The sequence below is a fragment of the Monodon monoceros genome, unplaced genomic scaffold (genome assembly GCF_005190385.1).
Source record: "Monodon monoceros isolate NGI ecotype Baffin Bay Population unplaced genomic scaffold, NGI_Narwhal_1 Super_Scaffold_20, whole genome shotgun sequence".
NCBI classification, from domain to species: Eukaryota; Metazoa; Chordata; class Mammalia; order Artiodactyla; family Monodontidae; genus Monodon; species Monodon monoceros.
In genome coordinates this window covers 13,917,010-13,933,162 of record NW_021703777.1, presented here as the reverse complement: position 1 = coordinate 13,933,162, position 16,153 = coordinate 13,917,010, and the positions used below count along the sequence as shown (strand labels likewise).

The 16,153-nt window shown below is 38.1% G+C and overlaps 1 protein-coding gene across 2 annotated transcripts in view; it reads left to right on the top strand.

Annotated features, from left to right (window-relative positions):
* The window catches only part of UNC5C (unc-5 netrin receptor C), a 402,361-nt gene that overhangs the window by 242,869 nt on the left and 143,339 nt on the right, over nucleotides 1–16,153 (top strand). For both annotated transcript variants that reach the window (XM_029234530.1, XM_029234529.1), the window contains exon 2: nucleotides 2,465–2,686. In XM_029234530.1, the coding sequence (XP_029090363.1) occupies nucleotides 2,465–2,686 (222 nt within the window). The remainder of the gene's footprint in view (nucleotides 1–2,464; nucleotides 2,687–16,153) is intronic.

Below are 16,153 nucleotides of genomic sequence, written 5' to 3'. Positions count from 1 at the left end.
CAGACCAAATTACACAAAGAAGCATACACATACACACTTACAAAAAGACAAAAAGGAAAAAAAAATATATATCATTGCTCCCAAAGTCCACTGCCTGAATTTTGGGATGATTCGTTGTCTATTCAGGTGTTCCACAGATGCAGGTACATCAAGTTGATTGTGGACATTTAATCCGCTACTCCTGAGGCTGCAGGGAGAGATTTCCCTCTCTTCTTTGTTCACACAGTTCCTGGGATTCAGCTTTGGATCTGAACCCGCCTCTGCGTGTAGGTCGCCTGAGGGCATCTGTTCTTCGCTCAGACAGGACGGGGTTAAAGGATCCGCTGATTCGGGGGCTCTGGCTCACTCCGGCCAGGCGGGAGGGAGGGGCGCGGATGCGGGGCGAGCCTGCAGCGGCAGAGGCCGGCATGACGTTGAACCAGCGTGAGGCACGCCGTGTGTTCTCCCGGGGAAGTTGTCCCTGGATCACGGGACCCTGGCGGTGGCGGGCTGCACAGGCTCCCCGGAAGGGAGGTGTGGACAGTGACCTGTGCTCGCACACAGGCTTCTTGGTGATGGCAGCTGCAGCCTTAGTGTCTCATACTTGTCTTTGGGGTCTATGCTGATAGCCGCAGCTCGCACACCAGGAAACAAAGAGGGAAGAAAAAGTCTCTTGCCTCTTCGGCAGCTCCAGACTTTTCCCGGACTCCCTCCCGGCTAGCCGTGGTGCACTAACCCCCTGCAGGCTGTGTTCACGCCGCCAACCCCAGTCCTCTCCGTGGGATCTGACTGAAGCCCGAGCCTCAGCTCCCAGCCCCGCCCGCCCCGGCGGGTGAGCAGACAAGCCTCTCGGGCTGGTGAGTGCCAGTCGGCCCCGATCCTCTGTGCGGGAATCTCCCCGCTTTGCCCTCCGCACCCGTCGCTGTGCACTACTCCGCGTCTCCGAAGCTCCCCCCTCCGCCTCCCGCAGTCTCCGCCCGCGAAGGGGCTTCCTAGTGTGTGGAAACCTTTCCTCCTTCACAGCTCCCTCCCACTGGTGCAGGTCCCGTCCCTATTCTTTTGTCTCTGTTTATTCTTTTTTCTTTTGCTCTACCCAGGTACGTGGGGAGTTTCTTGCCTTTTGGGAGGTCTGAGGTCTTCTGCCAGCATTCAGTAGGTGTTCTGTAGGAATTGTTCCACATGTAGACGTATTTCTGATGTATTTGTGGGGGGGGAAGGTGATCTTCATGTCTTACTCTTCTGCCATCTTGAAGGTCGAGCCTTATACTTTTCAAATAATTTTTTCTAATGAAGTTCCTCTTGCTTTTGTCAGCTCTCAAGGCTAACACAGTGTAGTGGGAGGTGCAGTGCTATGTTGGGAAGATCACAGTTTTCGATGGTGACAAAATTGGGTTCTGATCCCAGTTCAGCTATTTACCACCTGAGTTTTCAGGTAGTAAATAGCAGAACTGGGATCAGTTATCCTCCCAGATGTTGAGTTTTGCCATGTGTAAAAATGAGAATAATCATCTAAATCCTTAATTGAACAACCAGTCAACAGACCTAACATACTGCCTGGTTCATAGCAGGCCCTCAAATTACTTAACTAGATGATGTATGAATCATTACTGTTATCCAGCCAGGTTTGTTTGCCCAATATGCAGCAAGTCAAAATGCAGAGATGCCTAGGTTTGCAGGAAAGAGAGGGTTTATTCACAAGGCAGCCAAGTAAGGAAATTAGGAATAAGTCTCAGAAGCACTTCCACAAAGGCAAGGGCTTGGGGGTATTTATGAGGAAAAATAAAGAAACAGGGTGGTCTAAGGCATGGGGAGCATGGGGAAGGGTGATTGGAAAAAGATGCAGTAGTTGTTGTTCCACACAGGCGTAACTCATCTACAGGCTTCTGTTCACTCAAAAATGAAGGCCTGGGCTTCCCTGGTGGCGCAGTGGTTGAGAGTCTGCCTGCCGATGCAGGGGACACGGGTTCGTGCCCCAGTCCGGGAAGATCCCACATGCCACGGAGCGGCTGGGCCAGTGAGCCATGGCCGCTGAGCCTGCGCGTCCGGAGCCTGTGCTCCGCAATGGGAGAGGCCACCACAATGAGAGACCCACATACCACAAAAAAAAAAAAAAAAAAAAAAGAAGGCCCTTTGCAAGATCTGAGGGTGGAGTTTTCAGCCCTCTGATATCAAAAGATCACCCAGTGTACACTCACGTGTGCCCAGTTGAAGGGTCAGTGGTCCTATCCAGTTTTAACCAGCTTAGCTCAGAGTAGACACAGCTAACTCCAAGTTCCTGGAAAATGACTCAAGCAAACATCTTATTGTTTAGGCGAGGTGCTCTTGGAGGACATGCAAGTCTTTTGTAGACCTTGATTAATGAAGGCAGGTGAAATGGATTTGACTAATGAATACCCACAGTTTCATTATTTTGGAAAGAGTAGCAAGTGAAAAGAAAATGGCTACAATGTTTTGAACATTTTTCACTTTCTTCTTGTTTTACCAGAGGACGACTTTTTTCATGAACTCCCAGAAACCTTTCCATCTGATCCACCTGAGCCTCTGCCACATTTCCTTATTGAGCCTGAAGAAGCTTATATTGTGAAGAATAAGCCTGTGAACCTGTATTGTAAAGCCAGTCCCGCCACCCAGATCTACTTCAAGTGCAATAGTGAATGGGTTCATCAGAAGGACCACATAGTAGATGAAAGGGTAGACGAAACCTCTGGTGAGTTTTCCATTGCATTTGGACTGCTGTTAAGGATTCACTTACTACTTTGGCATGTTGTCATATTGTTCTTTCAATTATTGAAATTGAAAATAGAATTACTATCCTTTGGTAAAAAGTTTTAAATCAGTTTGGTTAAGATTTGGTGATCTCTTTCCATGCATTGCAAAGTAAAACGTGATGAGTAAATCTTGATTTGATTCCTGTTAGACTGCATAGAATTAAGGCATGGTTCATGCTTAAGAAGATAAATAATGAGAATGAATAGACTGAATTATGGTAAATAAATACCCCAGTAAAAGATGACCTTGAATTTCACTTGTGTGTCAAGTCTGGTGTCAGGTCTAAATATCCTGGGATTGAGGAACATGTTCAATTAAGGATAAATTGTAGATGTTTACATGACTGTCAAATGTTAATTTCCATGCATTGTTTCCCCTTATATATTTTTAAACAATTTGTAAACATTGTAGACTCAAAATATTCTGTACCTTTAACTTACATCTAAAAATGAATCCTAATTACCTAATTCTTGGCTAAAGTTAAATCAAGAGTGATTGAGAATAGTGATATTGTGGGATCCACAAAGAGAAGTTGTGGGTGTAGACTCCATCTAGGTGGGTCTTCATCAGAGTATCTTTGCTTCTGGCATTGTTAAAACTCCTGGCTTTATTGCTCTGTAAACATCATTCTTAATAGTAAAATACTAAAGGCAAAGAGGATGAAGTAGATCTTAATAAACGGTGGGATTTACACTGGCTATAAAGGAAACTTTCTTGATAGGAAGTCTTTATTCCACAATGGGTAAGTTAAGATAGTTCTGGAAACCCCTAGAGTTATTTTAAACTTAAAAGATATATATCTTTCTATAGAGATTCGACATTTTTTGGTCTCCAGTACGAAGAATAACAATTTGAACTTTCACATCCCTTCTAGATCTGTGATTTTACATTGACATGTATTTTTTTTTTTTTTTATGGACCCCACCCAAACCTCTCCCTCCTACATTGACATGTATTTTAAAAATTAAGACTTTATTGATCAATATGTCCAAGCTAAATAGTGACAAATATGATAAAAGGGAAAGCATTTAAATATCTTCATTTTCTTTCATAAATATCTCTACGTACCAAAATGGATACATGTTTTCAAAATTCAATTGTAATTAATTCATATTTGTATCCAAATGTTGGTTAATGAGGGGCAAGCAGTGACCAGCATTTGAAGGAAATCTGCTTTCAGTGTCTCTAATAATAAAGAGCTATTAGGTGATGGAGCATAAATATAACAGACCGTGAGAGGCCTGAGAAGAGGCATCTTTAAAAAAAAAATGCATGCGAGACATATACTTATGTAACACAAATGGTCTTAGAAAATCAGGTGGCACCTCTACATAATTGTCAGTTTGTGAATCAATATGCTCACTGCATGCAAGCTGATGACTATAGAAATAACTGGGTATCCAACTGTATGGTCTCTTCCTTCAGGGAATTGGTCTGTTACACCTCTTGGTCTAATTACTCAGTAAATAACTCCACCAGATGTCTTCAAAATCTCGTGAATTGAGTTTTATTTGTTTCAGCTCATTTATTTGTAAAGATTTCAAACACACACATTTTAATAGTAAGAGGAAAAGAAAGAAATCACAAAACTAATATGAGAGTCATAAGCATACTTAGGCTTGTCTTTACTAGATTAATGAAAAAGCTTTTATAGGAAGATTGTAAATAAAGACAAAAGAGCTCTGATATGGAGCACCTCTAGCAGCTTTATGCTATCTTGGTAATGTGTGTGTGTGTATGTGTTTGTGTGTGTGTGTATTTTTATTTTCTTTTTAAAAGACATTTCCTCTCCATAAAGCATTATATTTTTTTTACTATTTCCACATAAAATTAATTACTATTGCATATACCAATGATTAAAAATACTTCTTAAAGCAACTATAAATGAAAATATATGGCATGTTTCAAGTTCAGAAGGGAATAGAGTAGAGCTAAGGAAAGACTTATCAGCCCTAATACTTGCATAGTATTCATATTTGGAGTGGAACACAACATACATTTTTGTTGTCTTTTGTTTTGATGCAAAACTGTACAAGATAGTGAGCATCCAGGGGAATGATTACCTTTAGATTTAGGAAAAAGACAGAGATACCCACAGATACTAGTATTATTTGGTATTGTTCTTAACACACTAGCCAATGCAATTAGACAAGACAAATAATTGAAAACCAGAAAAATTATAAAGCAAATTGAAGACTATTATCTGGACAAATATGATTTTGTAGGTCTGGAAAACTTATGCAGTTTCATAGGAAAAAATTGAAAAAACATTAAGAGAATATAGAAAAGTGGCTGATAAAAGATATACATAACCCATCAACTTTTCTAAGTACAGTCGATTCAAATTATAATGGAATAAAATACATAATTTACAATAACAATGTAAAAAATGTAGATACAAAGCTATCAAGAAATTTGTAGAATTTTAGAAGAATATAAAAATCTAGGGCTTTCCTGGTGGCGCAGTGATTGAGAGTCCGCCTGCCGATGCAGGGGACACAGGTTCGTGCCCCGGTCTGGGAAGATCCCACATGCCGCGGAATGGCTGGGCCCGTGAGCCATGGCCGCTGAGCCTGCACATCCGGAGCCTGTGCTCCACAACGGGAGAGGCCACAACAGTGAGAGGCCCGCGTACTGCAAAAAAAAATCTACTCAGAGACCAAAAAAAATAGAATGACTTGAATAAATAGAAAGACATATCTTGTTCTTAGATAGAAAGACAATATTTTTAAATGTTTGCTATTTGTAAATGAATCCATAAAGTCGCCAACATTGTATGAAAAATAATTTGTGAAAATAGCTGGAAGAATTATAAAATAGTAGCATAATAAGGAAATACCAGCTTTTTATAAGTGTATTATAGGGCTAAAGAAGTTTGATCATAGCAAAGAATAAGATACACAGATTAAAGGACCAAAATAGAAACTAGGAAATAAAATCTAAGGCATTTTACAATATGTTGAAGATGATTTTTAAACCCACAACGTAGGCAGTTATAAAAGTAATAAATAAATAAATAAAGCTTGAGTTCTAGATCATTCTTTAGAATAAAATAAATTCTAGATGTTAGGGCTTAACATCATCATCGTTATCATCATCACTGTCATTGTTGTCATTGGTAGTCATCACCATCGTCACTAGGAGAAAATTTTGGCAATTTTTTGGTTGGTTGTTTGGTTTCAATGGTGATCAAAGCTTTTTTAATGAAGACAAAATCCAGAAGCTTTATAAGAAAACATTATTTTTTGAAAAAGCATTATTAAATTTAAATAAATCAAGAAAAGCACAAAAACCAAGGGACAGATATATACTAATCAAAGGGCTAATTTAATTAATATATTACTAGCTCTTAAAATATGTTAAGAAAAAGATCTGCAACCCAGTATAAAAAATTGAGCAGAGTTTCAAAATGGAGGTATAGGAAAAGAAATGTAAATGGTAAATACGCATCTAAGAAAATGTTGTCAAGATCAGAACAGTTCTTAGTATACAGTGTTGATGAAGGAGTGGGATAGGGGTATTTCATACTTTGTTGATGAGGTTGCAAATTGATGTAATCTTTTTGAAGATCAATTTGAAAATACCTATCAATATTTAAATGTATACACTCTTTCACTCAGTAACTACAAGTTTAGGAACTATCTAAAAATAAAATTCCTAATGAGCACAAAGACTTGCGTGAAAGGTGGTCCATTGCACCCTTGTTGCAGTTAGCATATCAAGGGCTGATCAACTCTAGGATGGAATACTGTGCTGCTTTGTAAAACAGTGAGGTTTCTCCATATGTGAAGCTGTAGAAAAATCTCTCCGATAAAATATGAAATGAAAACCAAAGTACAGAACATTGTGTGCAATATGTCCTTATTATGGAAAAAAGAGAATGCACATATATTTGTCTATGCATTGGGATTTTTTTGAGAAACATACAAGCAGTTGACAGGTCAGAATCTGGGGCAGTAAGATACTTCTTTTATTGTTTGATTTTTGTTCAATCCTGTGAACATTTTATTTTCTTGATGGATAATGAAACCTGAATTTTAAAAGCCCAAACTACTTTATTGAGTCTTTTTGCCTGTTATCATAAATCTCCAATCTGTACAACTACTGGAAGTGGGGGGATTTGTAGGCCTCATATTAGAGCTCTTTGCTTTCCTGTGAGATCAGAACAGTGTGAATGGAATTGAACTGCTCGGTTTGGGGGTTTTTTCCTCTGAAGTTAGATTCACCTGCAACTTTGGTGCTCAACTCTTTATTTAATACAGTCTGAGTATTGTTGTTATGGGCCTTAGTGACTCTTAATATCAAGAAATGTTAAGATACATTGTCTTGAAATATATTACAAATTAGAGAAATTTTCTTGGCATTTTAAAAATCAAATTGGTTCTTAGATGATAGGACAGGGAGAAGTCATTGCAAAAAGTTTGTTTTTATAGGTCCCTCTACCTTAGAATAATGATATCTGGAAGCATGTGGCAATCAGGTACATTGCCTTGCAACTAAGAAAAATCAACTGCATTCAGTAAAATCTCCATCAGAAGTACGTTTTAATTAAAAAACTACAAAATAACAAAACAAAAAAGAACAAAAGTTTCTCTCCAATTCACAAAATTCTTCCTTTTAATATGCTCTCTTGCTCTGAGGTATTAAGTAAATGATTATTTATATTCACTGAGCAAAGCTATATACCATTGATCATAAAATATACTGATTAAAGATCATTCATTACTGTTACTGTTTGCTTTTCCATCATTTAAATCACGTTTGCATTTCTTGCAAACATGTAATATTAAGAAACAGAAAAGTGGAAAGCAGCATATATTAGATGGTTTAGAAATTTTCAATGTTGAGAAGCTCTTGATTTGATAATATAGTAATAAGTACCCATGTTCCTTTCAGGATTCCAAAGAAATTTTGATCTACTCAAAATTTTATGGTTACATTTTTACGAAAAGCTCAGGCTTGGTTGCTTGCTTTTTATTTACTTGAAGCCTTTTCAACCCTTGTTTCCATGGTACCTAAGATTCACCATTGAAAAGTAAATATTTCCCCTCTGTGAAGAACCAAGGGAGTTTAGAAAACCTCAGTTGGCTTGAAATTTTACTAAACCCTAGGTTTTCCCTTTTCATCTTTTTTGCTCACAATAGCAGAATATTATCAATAGGACCAACACAGAGAGTTCCAAGCTTTATACTGAATGTCATGTATTATGACATTTAGTCATCACAGCAATCTTATGAGATAATTTTGGGATTCTCCTTTTGCAAATGAGAAAACTGAGGCTCAGAACCCAGGGTTCTCTGATTCCAAAGCCTCTGCTCTTGGCCCTGTAGTCAGTGTCTCCCTAAATTCTACCATAACTTTGAACACATAACTAAATTGAGCTAAAAAAAGAGCTATGTAATACAATTATCCCTTTTCTCAGGAAAGAAAATCTGGTTCCAAATGTCAGCTAAACATTTATCTTTCATGGTATTCATCTCCCTTCTTGCCTTGTGTCAAGTTTTTCATACGTGACCCTTTGTGGTTCTTTAATAATTAAGATAGTGCTTATTAGGATTTGATTATTTTTATTTGTGAAGGTATTTAATATTTGGACAAATAGAAAAATTGGAAAGAATTTCAATTGGTGAGCAAAAGGTGAGCCTTAACAGAAAAAAAAGAAATTGATGAAGAGAAACTATACTTGGATACAAATTAAATTGCCTTTACTCAAGACAGAGCTTTTAAAAACTATATTGTGCTCACTCAGATCCCTATTTGTTACAAGAGTGGCACAGCTGAAATTCTTTGTCCTCTTGTCTTCCTATTTTAGATACCTCTTTATTCCATTCCATCAGCAAAAACAGAAATCTCAGCTTTATCCCTTCTTTCAGTAGCCAAAGTGATCAGCAAATACTGCTAATTCCTTCTCAGAATTCTCCCATAAAACGTCCTTCTGTTTTTAATTCTTGATGCTACTCCCCTAGTATAGGCCTTAATTATATACCTCTTAGATTATTTAAATAGCTTCCTACACTTTCTTGGTGTCAGCCTTTCTCCTCAGCAATTAATTCTCCAGGTAGTTATAGGCCTAAAGAACAGGCCCGAGTGTTTATATCATTCCATTTCTTAAAATATATGTCTTTCCTTTGTCCATGGAATAAAGCATATCCTCCTTGGTCATATATTCAAAAGCTTCAGTACAGTCTGTTCTTAATCAAACTTTCTAGCCTTATTTTAATAGTTTCTCCCCCACCGCATGCTCCGTATGCTAGGCCAGTTTGGTTTTTCCTCTTAAACTGTGTTCAGTGAACCACCAGTGTCTTATAAGTGCTATTTGGGGAAAAAACAAAAAGGAAACAAACAAAAATCTTTGTGGTCAAATGATTTCGGAAACACTGCAATAATTATATTCCCCTTTTGGAGAAAGTATAAAGTATATTTGCATGTAGAAGTCCCAGGAAAGTCCCAGAAGTGGAAAAATATTTTTTAACCTCATATTGTTTGGTAGCTGAACTCTTTTTCTCAGAACCTCTGTTAAAATATCATGAGAACCTAATGTCACACCAAGACATGATTTAGAAAATGCTGCTCATACATTTTCAAAGGGAAATTATGTAAGATTTTTAAAATTTTATTAAATGAATGTAAATACTCTACACTTTTGTGTCTTAGGATCCTAGAAGGTTTAAGCTGTGAGACTGTAACAGTCATTTAAACTCAATGAATTATTGGCATGCTTCTCATTAAATTATATTAAAGTGAGCATAATCAGTTTTCTGTTATCATGACTTAATGGTGCTACTTTTGTCATATGGAACTTTAGGAAATAGGTCTGGTCATCTCCTGGCCTATTCCTAATTTTAGTTATTTGAAAGGGACAGTTATCACTTCTCCTTTCCCAAGTTCTCTCTCCTCTTCAGTCTAAACATTATGAGCTGAAGAGTAAGCTCCATGAATTCAGGGATTATGTCTATCTTTTTTGCTATCTACCTCCATGCTTAACTTGGTGTTGGGTTCTTAGTAGGTGCTCAATAAATGTGTGTTGTATGAAATAATGTTTCTTTATACCATACTTTCCTCCATCCTACCTCTGTTAAAATCCTACTCATTCTTTTTTTTTTTTTTTTTTTTTTTTTTTGCGGTACGCGGGCCTCTCCCTCCCTGTTGTGGCCTCTCCCGTTGCGGAGCACAGGCTCCGGACGCGCAGGCCCAGCGGCCATGGGTCACGGGCCCAGCCGCTCCGCGGCATGTGGGATCTTCCCGGACCGGGGCACGAACCCGTGTCCCCTGCATTGGCAGGCGGACTCTCAACCTGTGCCACCAGGGAAGCCCAAAAAATCCTACTCATTCTTAAAGAAGTATCTCAAAAGCAATATCATAGGTGAATCCTTCTATAAAACCCCAAGTCATAGCATAAACATGTCCGCATTTCACTTATGTGTGCTTCCATTTTCATTATACTCATAAATGTGAAATGTATATGTGTATTATACATAAGAAGTTATCAATATTCAGTCATTTTTGAGGTACAAAAGTGGCAGTTTCTTGTAATTCAATATATGTTATTTATGATATATATAAAATCTCTGTCTCTTCAATTAGATTGAAATGGTATGGTAGGGCCTGTGTTTTGTAAAGCTTTGTCTTTTGTAGTTTATAACATATGGCATTGAGCACAAGAGATGATGAATAAAAGTTTGTTTGTGAGATTGTAGCCATTCATCCTACTAAATTTGGGTAACTGAAATGTAGTGATACATACTAATGATGTTTTTATTTGGAATACTTCATGAATAGGTAATTTGAGAAATGCACAAAGCATAATCTTCTATAAGAGTAGTTACTTTACACATTAAATACACACAATTTTCAGACCAGTTGTTATTCTCCATGCAAAATAATTACTGTAAACTTAGTTCTCATTAATAGAATTAATATTTTCAAAAGGAAGTTAGGTGGGCTTTGTTTAAATTTTAGTAAATGATGCATAAAATGTGGAAGCCCTATTTGAACTTTATTCCATATTTTGTTATGTAATTCAGTGGGAGTATTGCCTTTGCAAGAATAGAGCCTTATATTTGTAATATGTGTCTGCCAATGAAGATAAATGATTCCGGAATATAAATCAATTATTTATTTGATTTCCTTCTCAAAGGTCCTTCTTTCAATACGAGAAACTAACAATTTTTCTTTTTGGTATGAGGCTAGCCCCAAAATAAAAATAGAAAACTGGCAAGGATCCATGTAGTACATTAAGGCTTTTCCACTGAGTCAATCAGGTAACTTGGCAAGAAAGTAGTTACCAGTTAGTGATAACAGAATATTAATTATCCCGAAATATATACTTTTTCATATTCTTCATTTTTTAGTGCTCACAATTGATTTATCCTAATTTCACATCGACGTTTTCTTTAAACACCTGGGTTCACATGGCCAACATATCCCAGCTGCAATTACAAAAGTTGGTTGGATTGGAGTTCCAGAACTTGGATTTTAGTTGCTTTCATTCCATTCTAGCATGAAAATAGTCTTGGCTAGCTGAGTGATTTGGGCTCTCACTGTATATAAAGATGGCTTCTGTTTCCATTCTTTTCCTAACTTACAAACAGAAGTGAGTACTTGAAAAATTGGGGGCTACACATTTGGATTCCTTTTGTTTCTAATATGTCATTGTCATGAAGTTTTTATTGTTGTATGTTTTATAATTCCAATATTTGCAAACATCAATATTATAGATTCTGTACATACTGCATGCAACACACCCTGACTACACCATATTTACAGAACTATATAATTTTAATTCAGTTTTATCCCATGGGGAAGATTTTTAAGATTTGAATTACATACTGTATAGAAAAATGTAACACCATGTATTTTTTAATACATGATTGTATTAAACATGATTGTAGAGTAAGAACATGATTAAAGTAAAGGCAAGAACACATCACATCTTTCAATGCAGTTTTAGCTAGCTGTGTTTCATTAGAGGAAAACAGAAATTTTCTAAAATTATATACAGCGAGAGTTTTTAATGTAATGAACACAAAGGAATTCTCCCTTGCCAGATAACACTTAGGGCAAGGTTACTTGTAATGCATTACTCCTTTCTCTTCCTACCGTTAAGATGAAAGCATTGATTAATACAGTGTAATCAAGAATATGCATATAAGTTGATATGTAAGTACATACATATGTATATTTGTGTGAGTGTGTTTGTGTGTGTGCCTTTCTAAATTTTGAGAAGAGAAGATCAAATGCTACCCAACCCTAGGCTCATACAGAGACTACAATAAGAAACAGGAGTCCAAGAACCATTCTTCACTAGATACCCAAACAGGGCATTTCAGGAGCACAACTAGTGATTGTGTTGCTATAGCAATTTTGCCATGTGCCCAGCAACCATGCATATGCCGTGGCTTAGAATTTTAATATGCCCACTTCAAAGTGAGAATAGCACAAGTGTTAAAAGCCATAATGTATTTTTAATCTAATGTTTGGCTAAAATATGTAAGGGTTTTGTTTTTGTTTTTGTTTTGTGGTACGCGGGCCTCTCACTGTTGTGGCCTCTCCCGTTGTGGAGCACAGGCTCCGGATGCACAGGCTCAGCGGCCATGGCTCACGGGCCCAGCCGCTCTGTGACATGTGGCATCTTCCCGGACCGGGGCACGAACCTGTGTCCCCTGCATCGGCAGGCGGACTCTCAACCACTGCGCCACCAGGGAAGCCCTATGTAAGGGTTTTAAAGAGAGTTTCTTGTTCTTTATTTTCATGGGAAGGAACATACTTAACAGAGTTCCAGATTATAATATGAAATGGATTTATCATCTTATTTAAGGAAGTTTGAGAACAATTTCAGCTTAAAAAAGAGGGTTAGCTTCCTAAAGAGCATGCCTTTCTCTCCAAATTTAAATGTTCTTTTTTGGTGTCTGTACCTATTATGCTAAATATAAATAAACCTGGTTGATAATTATGCAATAACGACCCAGGTTATTGTCCTTCTTATTTTGTGATGTCAGGAATTGTTATCCATTCTGTTTGAGGCTCTGTATCTATCACTAAATCTTCCTATTCAATATTCTCCCAATACTTGGCTCAAAATTTTCTCTCTCCTCACCCCACGTTTTTGGGGCATCTTAAAAAACGGAACAGATAACTTTTTAGTTAAAAAAATATTGCAATCAATGAATAATCTAATGCTGAAATTTGAGGGGTGAAGCCTTTACTTGCTCTGGATTCTTTAGTCTTCTCCCCCTAATTTCGTCAATCCAGAATCATCCCTTAGCTAGGGATTTTCAGAGCCCTCTTGGGGATGCCTGTTGAAATAACCAGTCTTGCCAATTCCTCTGAAAAGCACTATTTGGAGATACAAAACCAGCATATAAAACATGACAACTACAGTTAGCAGAATATCAGGGTCTGGCAAAAAAGCAAGCACAGCATGTAGGAAGTATAATATCTAGCAATGAAAAACAATTCAGATTAGGGAAGTCTTAGACTCATTCCTAATTTCATTGAGGGTTTAACCTGATTTTTGAAATCTGTTTCGGAAGAAATCTCCAAGAACATGAAAGCAAGAGCAGCAAGGAAATATTAAGGCATTTGCTGTCAACCCTGTGGCTGCATTTGACAATCATCAGTGGGAGATTTTTGAAAATACATATGTCCTGGCCTCACCCCCAGAGAGAACGGTTTAATTGGGAACAGGGCATAGCTTTTTCTTTGTCTGTCTGCTTGTTTTAAGCTCACTAGCAATGCTAATGTACAACCAGGCTTGAAAACTGTTGAGACACTGCTGTGAAAATGCAGCATAGAGGAAGTACATAGACTTTCTATTCAAAAACCATGACCCAGATACTTTACTTGGTGCTGTAAGTAGAGATAAAACTAAGACCTGATGCACTTAAGGAGGTCACAGTCTAGAGAGGTCAAAATAGAGGAGGGAAAAGAGAGAGTGGAAAAGAGTATGCTTTACTGTTTGCTTGGGTTCTCCTTTCATTATGAGAATAAATTTGTGAAACCCCTTGATATTTCCATGGTATAGAGTTACATGGTAGAGAGCCCCTGCTTTCTTCAATATCCTTTCGCCTGTCTCTGCCTATTAAACTTCTCAGGCTGAGAGATAGCAGCCTCCTGACGGAAGAGGGGGGAACTCCAGGGCTTGAGTGAATTAAAATTTAGCTGGAAAAACCCAGGGGAATGTTCTGTACAAGGCAGTTCCAGGAATGGCAGGGAATGAATGACATGCCTCTTTTTATAGCTACAGCCTTGATGATTCTAGACAATGATGCCCTCTGTTTGAAATGACGTTAGTGACTAAAAGGCTACATCCCCACACCCATCCCATGGGGCATTTGTGAAACCAGAAAAACACTGCGTGGCAGACAGCTTTTCCTCACCTTTTTGCTCTGTCAGATTCTTGAGTCTACTCTTCGAATGTACAGACAGAGAATAAATGCCCTTAGTCACTGTATTAGTTTCTGAGGGCTGCCACAATAAATTACTATGAAATTTGTAGCTTAAAACAACAGAAATTTATTCTCTTACAGTTTTGGAGACTAGAAGTCTGAAATCCAGCAGACTCACACTCCTTCTGGGGACTCTGGAGGAAAATCTGTTCCTTGTCTCTTCTAGCTTCTGGTGGGGGTCCCGGCATTCCTGGGCTTATGGCCCCATCACTTCAATCTCTGCCTCTGTCTTCACATCACTTTCTCTTCTTTGTCTGTCTTATCTGTATGTCTCTTATAAAGACACTTATCACTGGATTTAGGGCCCACCTTGATAATTCAAGATCTCAAAATCCTTAATTTAACTCTATCTGCAAAACCCGTTTACCAAATAAGGTAACATTCACCTGTTCTGGGGATTCATATGTGAACATAATCTTGTTAGGGGCCACCATTTAGCCCACTATAGTCACCAAACATCTGTCAAGAAGAAGTCACTTAATATGACAGTTGAAAAGGGCAACAAACCTTAACAGACACCACACCAAGAGGACAAATAGGTGGCAAGTAAACATATGAAAAGATACTCCACATCCTATATCAGGAAAATGCAAATTGAAACAATGAAATACCACTACAAATCTATTCAAATGGCCAAAATTCAGAACACTGACAACACCAGTGCTGGCAAGAATGTGGAACAACGTGAACTCTCATTTATTTCTGGTTGGAAAGCAAAATGGTACAGCCACTTGGAAGGCAGTTTAGCGGTTTTTTACAAAACAAAACATACTCTTACCATATGACACAGCCATTGCACTCCTTGGTATTTACCCAAAGGAACTGAAAACTTATGTTCACACAAAATCATGGATGTTTATAGCAACTTTATTCATAATTGCCAAGACTTGGAAGCAACCAAGATGTCCTTCAGTAGGTGAATGGATAAATAAGCTTTAGTCCATCCAGACAAGGGAATATTATTCAGTGCTAAAAAAAAAAAAATAAGTTGTCATGTCATGGAAGGATAGAGAGGAATCTTAAATGCATATTACTAAGTGAAAGAAATCAGTCTGAAAAGGCTACATACTGTATGATTTCAACTATTTGACATTTGGGTAAAGGGAAAACTATGGAGACAGTAAAAAAATCAGTGGTTGCCAGGGAAGGGAAGGACGAATAGGTGGAGCACAAGAGGATTTTTAGGGCAGTGAAACTACTCTGTATCATACTTTAATGGTGGATACGTGTCATTACATATGTCCAAATCCATAGAACGTACAATACCCAGAGTGAACCTTAATGTGAAATATGGACTTTGGGTGATGATGTGTCAATGTAGGCCCATCAATTGTAAAAAAAATGTACCACTCTGGTGGGAGATGTTGACAATAGGGGAGGCTATGCATGTGTGGGAGCAGTAGGTATATGGGAAATTTCTGTACCTGTCTCTTAATTTTGCTGGGAACCTAAAACTGCTCTAAAAAATAGTAGTAGTCTATTAAATACCAGGACCAGAAAAGGCCATGATAGTGGAGGCATGAGTAGTGCTGCTGGGGGCTGAAAGAGAAGGCACTTACCTGGCTATTTCCCCTCGTTTAGTCAGTATTTCTAAGTTAACTATACATGTAGCAGGCAATGAAAGCATTTCCTCGTGTTCTTTACCAGCTTTCTAAAGCCTCTCCCAATCTGTTGCGTTGTCCTGTGGGCCAGATGCAGGGAAAGAGCTGCACAGCCAGCTCTTGTATCGCTCACTTTTCTCATGCCACGGCATCCTTGCCAGCCTCTGTGCTCTAACAGTTGTCCTGTCTCATGGAAAGCTAAAAATTCTCACAGCTACGTTTCTCATGAAAATTTTTGCCCCACAGAGTTGCCAAAACCAAATCGAAATAGCCAATACAACCTAAAGAGCTGCACTTGATAATTTCTTCTACACACACACACACACACACACACACACACACACACACACACACACA